Source organism: Quercus suber, unplaced genomic scaffold, assembly GCF_002906115.3.
Source record: "Quercus suber isolate HL8 unplaced genomic scaffold, Cork oak 2.0 scaffold_59, whole genome shotgun sequence".
In the NCBI taxonomy this organism is placed as follows: Eukaryota; Viridiplantae; Streptophyta; class Magnoliopsida; order Fagales; family Fagaceae; genus Quercus; species Quercus suber.
In genome coordinates, this window is record NW_027069524.1 from 378155 (window position 1) to 390294 (window position 12140).

A 12140-nucleotide genomic window follows, 5' to 3' on the forward strand; every position below is an offset into this window, starting at 1 on the left:
GGTGGTGGGGGGGGGGGGGGGGGGGGGGGGGGGGGGGGGGGGTGTCGGGCGCTGTTAACATAGACAAAGGAGTTTGAATTCAAGTCAATACAAATTTGTACTTTAATGGTGTATTGGCTTTCAACTGCTTTTACTAGAAATAGGTGTGAAAATATAAATTATAGGATCCTAGTAACAAATACCATGAATTTTATATAAGCAAAAATAAGGTATAATTCTTTAGATATTGTATATTAATTTTTTCAATTAAATTCAAATATATAGCTACATTCACCAATTGAACACAAATAGTGATATTTTTCCCTCCACAGACAATTAAAATAATTTAATGTATGCATTCTTTCTAATTTTATTGCAAAACTCAATAGAAAACACCCTAAGTGCTTGTACTTAAGTTGTTCTTATACTATAACTTTGTACAAATAGCACGAATCATGGGACATGTACGAACTTGCCTTATTGTGTGATTCATTCCTATTTAAAAGAATTTATGGGAAATGATTCTCTCCAATTGAATCCTTTAAAACTCTCCCATTTTTAAATAGGATGTGCGAAATATAGTATTTATTTAATTTTTAATGTCACATGCATGTCTTGTATCTAAATAAAAATTAGAGAGAATTGGATGATTCAATGAGAGGGGATCTTATCTCAAAATTTACAAAAGTCATCATTTTATCTTCAACATGGCTTATATGTGCAAGGAAATATGGGAAAAACTATAATAAGTTCACAAGCTGAAAATCTATATTAATAGCAAGCCAAGACTAATAGAACAAATGCAGTTTGGTTGGTTAAACATTTTTCATTTTTAAGAATTATATATATATATATATATATTTTTTTTTTTTTTCCTTTTTTGCTAAGCTATTTGATTCATTAGGCATTACATTATTACTCCTAGTTATGCTCAGCCAAGTGCAATGTATGTATGGTGAAGCATTGTAAAATGGATTCACTATGTACTTATTATGCTTATAAAGTAGGAAAAATAAAACGTTTATTGAACGTCATGACATGCAGGGGCTTTCTTTGAGCATCATTGGATGTAGAGACACGCAAAGTTTGGTTATTCTTGAAAGCAAGTTCATAAAATGTTTTGTTGTTTATCTTCTTTTTTCCTCCTTTCCACATGGGACTATAAACATCTTTTAATTATTTCTTAGCGTACATTTGAGCCATATTTTGGGAAGAAAACTAGGTTTATTTATAGGATGAGAGCCCATTTACATTGATCTTATGTGAACAGTCAAAACATTAGGTTTCTAAAAAAGGAACAGTTGTTCGCTGGTCCAGTACAAGCTAGACGCGTTTGGGGAAGTTTTGATTTAATAGGACGAAAACTAATAACTCTGGCAAAATGATTATTAAAAGTTTCGAGAACAGCAGCAAACAAAAACAAATATAGTTAGAACCTCATTGAATATATTATATAATTTACATAAACAAATTCACGTAGTGCTATGGTTTCATTCATTTCATTAATTTATAGAGGCATAATCTGATTTTTAAACTAAGACGGCATATTATTAAAAAAAGATATAAAACCATGTAGTGTTGGGTTGAATTTACTTTCTCTCGTCCAAAACCGTGTTTGTATATCATTTGTATTGTCTGTCACCTACAACATATAGAATATATTAGATTAGAAGGATGTATATATGACATACGTACTCAACATTCTCTTTTATTATATTATATATAATTAGAATTTCCTTATAAGCTTGTATTTAGGTCAACTCTTATACCATGATTTGGATGCATATTCTGTTGTTTTCTTGCATTTGATGCCATGAAGCAAGAAGTTTAGATTAAGACAGTATCTTATTTTATAAATTATTTCCTAATAAAACAGCTATATACAACAACCATGAATCAAAAAACTATCTCTCTTTCTGTCTCTCTCTCTCAGCTGCGACTTAAAAATATTGTATTTCTATTAGTATTATACCTAAATTTTGTACACCTAATCACAAGAGAGTTATACACGAGGCATATATTATTGTAACTATTTAGAATGTCATGTGTGACACACGCAACATTCTCATCGCTATTATATAATGAATATTTCCAATCCTTTACTTAGTTATTAAGGTCAACTTATGCCATAGATGGCCAATTTCTTCATGGATTGGATCCATTGCCATGAGAGGTGATATAATCATTTGTTATCTAGGAACCACTCTTTGCCGCCCTGAATGCCAACCCTCACCTATCACACATGGCATGCAACTCAATCCCACAATTATTAGGTTTTATATGCGTGTTTGAAAGATGAGGGCCAAGTTACATTTAATACTTAAATCTTAGCGTAAATTTAGGACTTCTCTTTCTCTCTTGGGATGATTTGATTCACTAAGTAAATATGATTATCGAATTCATAATGCTTACACTAGGTTCATATGCCTACACTAAAAATAAACCTTATCTCTCATTTATCATGCTATATTTTGTGATAATTACCTTGATCAATTAGCCGCAATCTGTTAGAGGTATATATATATATATATATAGAGAGAGAGAGAGAGAGAGAGAACTTTTTTTCTTTCTTTCTTTTTTACATGGAGATGAATAAGAGTCTAGGGCAATAATCAATGTAGGAAAGCAAAAAAGATATATTGAAGGTGGGAAGGCCGTCCTTTTTGTGATTTTATAAAGAGTGCATTGACTTTAAGATGTAAAGAACATGTTCAACTTGCTGGATTATCTTTGGGCCTAGTTGACACTCATTAACATAGAAAAAGAAAAGGTTGATGCTAGCACATCAAAATAATATCGTAGGGTCATGAAAATCACACGTGGACCCTGTCACTCTCAAGTCTCAACACTCATCTTGCATGCCTAATATCACTTCTTCGTCATGCTTTCGCTTCATTCAACTCAGCTTTCCGACAGCTAATTGTAGGCCCTTTCTAATTTGCCTCCCTTTTCCCACGGATGGTGCTTGAAAAGGCCCATCAAAACCTTAAGTGGTGCACTCTCGAAGAATTTAAAAGACCTCATCATCAAACCCATGAGCAAAACCAAGTAAAAAACATATATATATATATATATATAGATATATAGAATTACAATCAAATAATTCATAAGAAATAACAAAAGTCACACATATTTTTTTACGTCGGGGAAAAGCAATGCATGAAGGAGAAATCTATAACAGAATCATTGCAAGTTGTTGAAAAAAAGAGATTAAACCCACGAAAGTCGGATAAGAGCCATGAAAAATGAGTACTATATTAATATTTTAGGTAAATGGAATGCATGCACAATTAAAAAAATATAGGCATAATATTCCACACTAGCTAACATGAATAGCGACCCTTTGAACAACAAGGTTTTGCCAGGTGTTAAGCTAAACCTTTTAACAATTATTATTTATATTTGATTACACATAAAATTGACGAATGAAAATCAGTGGGTGGTAGTTCATGGAGGAATATTGACCTTCAAATTAGGGTTTTCTGAAGCAACGTGAAAGAGACGTGCATGAAGATTTTAAATAGCTAGGTATATATTTATATATTTATATATATATAATTTATATATAGTTAGCGCTTAGGAGTTAGGACCTTTTAAAAAAAAGATATAATAATCTTACCTATTCCTCGCCGTGCTTTTTGGATCCATTATATTCTTTTAATTCTATTTTATTTTTATATTACTTTATGTTATTGCTTGGATCGATTATGAAATCACTTAGTTATAAATATATAAAATAAAATAAAGTCTAAGAGGGCATGATTTTGGCTTACGATTAAAGTCTAGGTGGGTCCCTTTTAATGATTAAAATCGGGCAGTTCCAGATCGTGGGATATTGGTGGGCAGCCCTTAACGTTAGATTACATTAGCTACCCGCTGACCGAATTATTTTGAGAAATCATGGAGTGAGAAAAAAAAAAAAAAAAAAAAAAAAACAAGTTAGACAGAGGAATTTTATGGGTAAAGTAGACGTAACAAAGATTTATATGGGGCATAGCATGGGGAGACGTAAGTCAGTGACAAAGCATGACCTCAGTCTCTAAATTTTTATTTTTTTATTTATAAATTCATTTATTTTTGGGCACCAAAAAACATATGTCATATATGATGTAATGTAGGTAAGTTATTTATTTATTTATTTATTTTATGTAAAATAATATTCTTAAGCTTTGTTTTTTCTCTCTCTCTCTTGGTGAATTATTTGTCCTTACTTACAAGTGACTTAAAAAAGAGATCCCTTATGTAAGAGATGTGGATATGGTGGAAGTATACAGATACCAATAACTAGCAAAAGTTAACTTACAATAACAACTTTTAAAAGGGATAATGTATTGTTTCTTATCAACATCAAATGGTAAGAAATCGTTGTAATTTATTAAGGACAAACATAGATGTTGACATCTTTCTATTGCTACATAATGCCTCCCTGGAATCGTTGTGATCAGAACAAAAAACAATAATAGTAATATATATCTAATATAGTTGATGTATATGAATGGATTGCTTATTTGGATAGACTACTGTTTATTATGCAATTGTTGTTGTTGATTTTACTTGTTCTTTATCATTGTCATAATAATGATACTCTTAATTTTGTTTCAATCCTAGCTAACACGTCTTGTGTGTGTGTGTGTGCGCACGTGTGACTATGATTGATGGGAAGCAGATAGAGATAACATGTAGAGGGCAACAGCTTCTACCTTTCTTGACGTTGCAGCATGTAAGAGATAACATATGGAGTACGAGGGACGCAGTGACGACTTTGCTTCCAGACTCCTCAACCACAGATCATGTCATGGTGTTGCACTACAGTAGGAGTGCTTGAAAGATTTAAAACAAAAAAAAAAACAAAAAAAAAACCTCCAAAAAATGCACATAATTTAATTGGCTCCCACATGTTTTATCATTGTTAAATTTATGATAACGCTTTCCATTTTCTTTATTCTTTTCCTTTGTTATTTATTTTTCTTTTCCTTTGTCACTTCTCTAATTGATGGAGAAAAATAGTCTGCAATACCCTGAAACGATGTTTATGGTTTTGGGGTCAATAACATAACCCGAAAAAAAAAATGTAATTTCAGGCTATGCGGGCTTTATGTTTAATTATTACTATTGTCTCTTTTAACAAGTACGAGCTGTAGTCTGATTAATTGACTATCCATTTTCATGCTCTTATTTATTTTGCATTCTTTTGATTAGGGGTGGTTACAGATTAATCGAACTTGGATTTAGAGTCAATTCACCCCCCCCCCCCACCCCCCCCCCCCCCCCCCCACAAAAAACACGACTCTATCCTATTAGGTAGCGAAAATCAACACCTGTTTTCAACCATAACCTTCGTTTTTCCTACTAACCTCAATCTTTGAATTGGTTGTTAAGTGCTATTGGTTATACACGTGTGAATAAAGTTTCATATTAAATAATAACGAAAAAAGTGAGTAATTAATATAACATAGTTAAATCCAAACTTATAGGCTTAAATTTTTGGGTCAATTGGTGTCCATATATGTTATATTAACCTCTCAATTAGAATCTTCCTAAGATATTGTCTCCCCAGCAAGTGGTATAAAAGCTCATGATAGCGTGAAACAAGGTGTTCAGGGTCCCTTTCACAATTGGAGTGGAAATTGTCATTTTTTTTAAGGGAAAATTCATGCCTCTATTTTTTGTGTGTTTGACAGATTTTTTTTTTCATCATAATATATATATATATATATATATATTGCATTGTTATTTGTAACGAACGTTTTGGCCATTGTTAATAATTAAATTAGGGTATTTTCGGTGTGGTCACATGCCAACCATTGGAAGGGCGGCTATACTAGACCAAGATTTGTTTTTGGGAATCAAGCTTGTAATTTAACATCGGCTCAAAGAAGACAATAGCTACCAATATACTTTTACAAATACCCAAGAAAAAAAGTTCAAAGACCAAGAGATATAGTACTGTTAGGTTTTAAAAATTTAGAAAAATTGGTAGACCGTGTTTACAAACTTGTCTAAATATAGATCTTAAGTTTGGAGAGAGTTGAACCTGAAGCTACCAAGAGCAGTGTTGTTAACAAAGCTGGTGACTCAACAACAGAGCATGAAACGACAGATCAACACAAGTAAAGCTTAATATTGATACGACCTGTAGTTTAATATTTTAGATGTTTACTCAAGTGTTAACACGTGATGAAGTTAGTTAGTCCTATAGCTGCACGTGTGAAAGTTTGTTAGTTAGTTTTCTTTGTGTTCACACCTGTACAAACTATTATATATATAGGTAGCCTCTGTAATCTTGATTGAGTTAATGAGAAATATAGTTTTTCAATCCCTTGATTTGTGATATGGTATCAGAGCAAATTCCCAAATTCCTGTAGGGTTTTGCATTTCCTTCAATTTTTTTTTTGCTTTCTATTTCTCAATTTTCTCGAGAAAATCTTACTCTGTTCTTGAGAAATTCTTTGATTCTTGAACATTCTTTCTTCATTCATTATTCATGGCTTCTGCTGCGAATGTAAATGGTTCTACGGATGCTTCCACACCTGTAAATCCATCTTCTTCTTCACAAGAATCTCCAATGGATGATCCTCTGTTCTTGCATCACGCAGAAAATCCAAGCTTGGTTCTTGTTACATAGCTATTGATAGGTGGAGAAAATTATGCAGCTTGGGCTCGTGCAGTGAGAAAGGCCTTACTCACCAAAAATAAACTAGGGTTCATCGATGGAACCTTGACTCTCTCATCACCACTGGTAGTAACTTCTTCGAATGTGCAAGCCTGGATAAGATGTGACAACATGGTTGGCACCTGGCTAACCAATTCAGTTTCACCAAAACTCCAAGCAAGCATCATTTATGAAGATACAGCCCTAGAAATCTGGAATGATTTGAAGAATCGCTTTGCCTAGACAAATGGACCTAGAGTTTTCAATCTCCAAAAGGATATAGCAGAGCTTCATCAAGGTGAGATGTCTATCACTGATTTCTTTACACAGTTGAAGGTGTTTTGGGATCAGTTACAAAACCTTAGTCCATTTCCCTCTTGCACCTGTGGTAAATGCATTTGCAATATTAACAAGAGGCTTACTGATTTGCAAACAAGAGAGTCTGTCATGAAATTTCTAATGGGATTGAATGATTCTTTCTCCCAAGTTCGATCTCAAGTTTTGCTCATGGATCCCATTCCATGTATTAGTAAGGTTTATTCCTTGCTAATTCAAGAAGAGACACAAAGACCAGTGCCAAATGCTTCTTTTACTAAAGTTGACTCCACTGCCTTAGCTGCCAAATTGTCCAATGAGCATCTTGGGTCTTTTCTTGGTGGTGTTGTTGGCAAAGGGAAGGAGAGACCAACTTGCACACATTGTGGAAAGATAGGCCACACAGTGGATAAATGTTATAAAAAGCATGGTTTTCCACCGGGTTTTAAATTCAAGAACAAGCCATCTATGGCTCATCAAGTGACTTCAGATGTGTTTTCCACTGCTCCTTCAATTGCCTCACCAATGCATCACCATACTCCTTTCACTTCTGAGCAGTATCAACAGCTCTTTGCTTTGTTTGGAACTTCTGCTCCAGTGAAAGAAGCTTCAATGGCCAATGCAGCATCATCCTCCACATCTGTCACTGCCAGTGTTCCAATGTCAGGTATTGATTTATCTCATAGTATTTTCTCTGCACAAATTGTGAATAGAAGAACGTATGATAAATGGACTTGGGTATTGGATACTGGTGCAACTGATCATTTTGTTTTTTTTGTTGATTTGTTAACTTCAATTACTGCTACAACACAGTCTTTGGTTCACTTGCCTAATGGGGAATCAGCTCAAGTCACTCATATTGGGACTATTGTTCTTTCCCCTTCACTCACCCTCACAAATGTTCTCTGTGTTCCTTCTTTCAGCTTTAACCTTCTGTCTGTTAGTACACTGACATTATCTCAACCTTATTGCCTTGTTTTCCTTTCCAATTATTGTTTTCTTCAGGACCTTTTAACTTGGAAAACAATTGGGGTGGGCAAGGCTGTTGATGGGTTGTACTTGTTGCAGTGTGATAGTCTCCAGCACACTCCTCATTTTTCACTTGTTGATTACTTAAGCAATCACAAGTTCAATGCTTCCTTTCTTCCTTTTTCTGCAGCAAGCTCTTCAAGTTCTGCTTCTGCATCATCTTCTCTCTGGCATGCCAGATTAGGACATCCTTCAGATATGAAGCTTAAAACTTTAGGTCACATTATTTCTTCTTTACAATCTTGTTGTAATAAGACTTGTCAAGTTTGTCCTATGGCCAAGCTTAAAAGATTACCTTTTCCTTTTCATAATAAAATTTGTGCTGATGCTTTTGATTTAGTCCATATGCATGTTTGGGGTCCCTATTCTATTACTACATTAGATGGTTATAAATACTTCTTAACGATTGTGGATGATGCAACCCGAGCCACTTGGCTTTTCTTAATGAAATCCAAAACTGATGTTAGGCCTTTATTTCAGTCTTTTTACACTATGGTTGCCACACAGTTTGGTCAAAACATCAAATCCATTAGGACTGATAATGCCAAAGAATTTGCCATGCCTGATTTTCTTAGTTCACATGGCATTATCCATCAACATAGTTGTGTTTATACTCCACAACAAAATTCTGTTGTGGAGAGAAAACACCAACACTTACTCTCCATTGCAAGGGCATTACAAATTCAATCTCAAATACCTTTGAAGTTTTGGGGTGATTGTGTCTTAACTGCTGCCTATCTCATCAATAGACTCCCATCTCCCTTGTTGAATGACAAAACTCCTTTTGAGCTACTGTTTCACAAAATCCCTGAATATAATCATCTCAAAGTTTTTAGGTGCTTATGTTTTGCCTCCACAATTGCTCAAACCAGAACCAAATTCACCCCACGAGCAAGGAGATGTGTTTTTCTTGGCTATCCTTGTAATGTCAAAGGTTATAAACTCTATGACCTTGATACTCATGCTACCTTTATTTCTAGAGATGTTGTTTTCCATGAGTTTGTTTTCCCTTTTCATTCATCTTCCAATACTTCTGTTCCTCTCAATTCTTTACCTTTACCATGTGTTTCTCCTGTTTCTTTCTTACATGATGATCCACTTCCCTTTCCACCCAACACTCATGTTCTTACTCCTCAATCTATTATCCAAGTTCATCATACTATTGATAAGGACTTTCTTGATGAGGTTCCAGAGGCACCCCTTGATCCCATTGCAGACTCTCTTCCTCTTAAGAGGTCCACTAGATCTATTAAAAGGCCTTCTTACTTACAAGAATTCCACTGCAATCAAGTTGCTTCTGTCCAGCCTGTGTCTTCCTCTTCATCAGGTACCTCTCACCCCATTTCCTCTCATGTCTCTTACCAACATCTTTCTCCATCCTATAAAACCTTTTGCTGCTTTATTTCATCTCTTGTTGAACCTCAATATTACCACCAAGCAGTGTCTGATCCCCAATGGCAAGCTGCCATGGCTGCTGAAATAGCAGTTCTTGAGGCTAACAATACTTGGACTTTAACACCCTTACCTGCTAACAAGACATCAATTGGCTGTAAGTGGGTTTACAAAATCAAGTATAGGGCTGATGGTTCCATTGAAAGATATAAGGCACGGATGGTGGCTAAGGGATTCACTCAAAAGGAAGGCATTGACTACTTTGAAACCTTCTCTCCAGTGGCAAAAATGGTATCTGTGAAAGTCCTTCTTGCTGTTGCTGCCATTCAGGGTTGGTCTTTAAGCCAATTAGATGTCAATAATGCTTTTCTTCATGGAGATTTGGATGAAGAAGTGTATATGGCTCTTCCACAAGGGTTTCACAGCCAGGGGGAGGTTGTTTGTAAGCTCAATAAGTCCATTTATGGACTCAAGCAAGCTTCTAGGCAATGGTTTGCCAAATTCTCAAGTACTTTGATTCAGCTTGGTTTCATCCAATCCAAGGCTGATTATTCCTTGTTTACCAGAAGACATGGTGACATTTTCATGATTCTTTTGGTCTATGTAGATGATGTTTTGATAGCTTGCAATGACAAGGCTGAAGTGGACAGATTCAAGGTCATGCTGGATGAGAAGTTCAAACTTACAGACTTGGGTGCTTTGAAGTATTTTCTTGGCTTAGAGGTTGCAAGATCAGATAAGGGAATTGTTCTCTGCCAGAGGAAGTGTACTCTTGAGCTACTCAATGATGCAGGATTGCTTGGTTGTAAGTCAGCTAAAACTCCTATGGAGCACAGTTTAAAGCTAAGCAAGTTTGAAGGAGAAGAACTTAAGGATCCCAATCATTACAGAAGGCTTGTGGGCAAGCTTTTGTATTTGACAATCACAAGACCTGACATCACATTTGCTGTCCATAAACTCAGTCAATTTATGTCCAAGCCAAGGAGACCACACCTGGATGCAGCACATAGAGTATTGCAATATTTGAAAGGTGAACCAGGTAAAGGACTCATGTATTCCTCTCACATAGATTTGCACTTAAAAGGATTTGCAGATGCAGACTGGGCTGCATGTCCTGATACTAGGAGATCAGTGACTGGCTATAGCATCTTCATTGGTGATTCTTTGGTGTCATGGAAGTCTAAGAAGCAATCTACAGTATCAAGATCCTCAGCTGAAGCTGAGTACAGATCCATGGCAGTGGCAACATGTGAGATTGTATGGATTTTGTATTTCCTCAAGGACATTGGAGTAACTCATGACAAGGAGGCTTTGTTATTCTGTGACAGTCAAGCTGCTTTGCACATCGGATCTAGTCCAGTCTTCCATGAGAGGACAAAACATATAGAAATCGTTTGTCATATGGTTAGAGATAAGGTGCTTGAGAAAGTGATCAAGCTGAATCATGTTCGATCCAATTGCCAATTGGCTGATCTACTCACTAAAGCTTTGAATTACAATCAATTTGCTGTTCTCATTAAAAGGATGGGGATGATTAATATTCATACACCTGCTGCTCTTGAGGGGGCGTATCAAAGTTTGGAGAGAGTTGAACCTGAAGCTACCAAGAGCAGTGTTGTTAACAAAGCTGGTGACTCAACAACAGAGCATGAAACGACAGATCAACACAAGTAAAGCTTAATATTGATACGACCTGTAGTTTAATATTTTAGATGTTTACTCAAGTGTTAACACGTGATGAAGTTAGTTAGTCCTATAGCTGCACGTGTGAAAGTTTGTTAGTTAGTTTTCTTTGTGTTCACACCTGTACAAACTGTTATATATATAGGTAGCCTCTGTAATCTTGATTGAGTTAATAAGAAATATAGTTTTTCAATCCCTTGATTTGTGATAGAGCTCGGCCAAATTTTCCCATGTAGCTTCAGCCAGAGATAATCCTTGCCAATGAACTAGAATCTTTTCTTTGCCTTTCTTCATACGCTTTTCAAGGATGGCTTAAGGTATGGGAATAATAGAATCTCCTTGGTTTGAAATGATTGGGAGAGGAACTTGAGTTTCCACAATTGCGCCAAGCTTCTTCTTAAGCATAGAGACATGGAATTCTGGATGTAGCTTTGAATTTTCTGGTAGCTTGAGTTTATATGCTACGGGACCAATTATTTCAAGGATCTCAAATGGTCCATAATACTTGGAAGCTAACTTCTGGTTCCTTCGAAGAGCTAAAGACATTTGCCGGTAAGGTTGCAACTTGAAATACACATTCTCTAACATTGAAGCTTTTATCCGTTGTTGAACTTCACCTATTCTTTCACTCAATTCCTTGACAACTTGCTCTCTATCTTTCAATTCTTGGTCCACTGCCTCCACTTGTGAAGTGCCAGGAACATAAGATAGAAGTGTGGGAGGTGGTGTACCGTAAATAATCTCATAAGGGTTCCGCTTAGTAGAGGAGTGGATGTTGGTATTATAGCAATACTCAGCCCATAGAAGCCATCGTACCCACTCCTTTGGCTTGTGGCTTATGAAACAGCGCAAATACATTTCAACAGTTCTATTAACCGCCTCTGTTTACCCATTGGTCTGGGGATGGTAGGATGAACTAAAATTAAAGCTAGTTCCCTGCAAATTAAAAAGCTCCTTCCAAAAGGTACTAGTAAATGTAACATCTTAGTCACATATTATGCTTTTAGGCATCTCATACAATTTAAATATGTGCTCAAAGAAAACTTGAGCTACTGAGACTGCAGTGTATGGATGTGAAACAGGGATAAAA

The 12140-nt window shown here is 35.6% G+C and overlaps 1 protein-coding gene across 2 annotated transcripts in view; it reads left to right on the forward strand.

Annotated features, from left to right (window-relative positions):
* LOC112025729 (uncharacterized) overlaps positions 1-5154 on the forward strand; it is a 15749-nt gene extending 10595 nt beyond the window's left edge. The window contains exon 4 of one of the 2 annotated variants that reach the window (XM_065772439.1): positions 4588-4763. In XM_065772439.1, coding sequence (XP_065628511.1) covers positions 4588-4635 — 48 coding nt within the window. In that variant the 3' untranslated portion in view covers positions 4636-4763. Of the gene's footprint in view, positions 1-4587 lie in introns of both variants that reach the window. The other variant, XM_024058416.2, reaches the window with a different exon arrangement.
* Positions 5155-12140: the final 6986 nt, after the last annotated feature.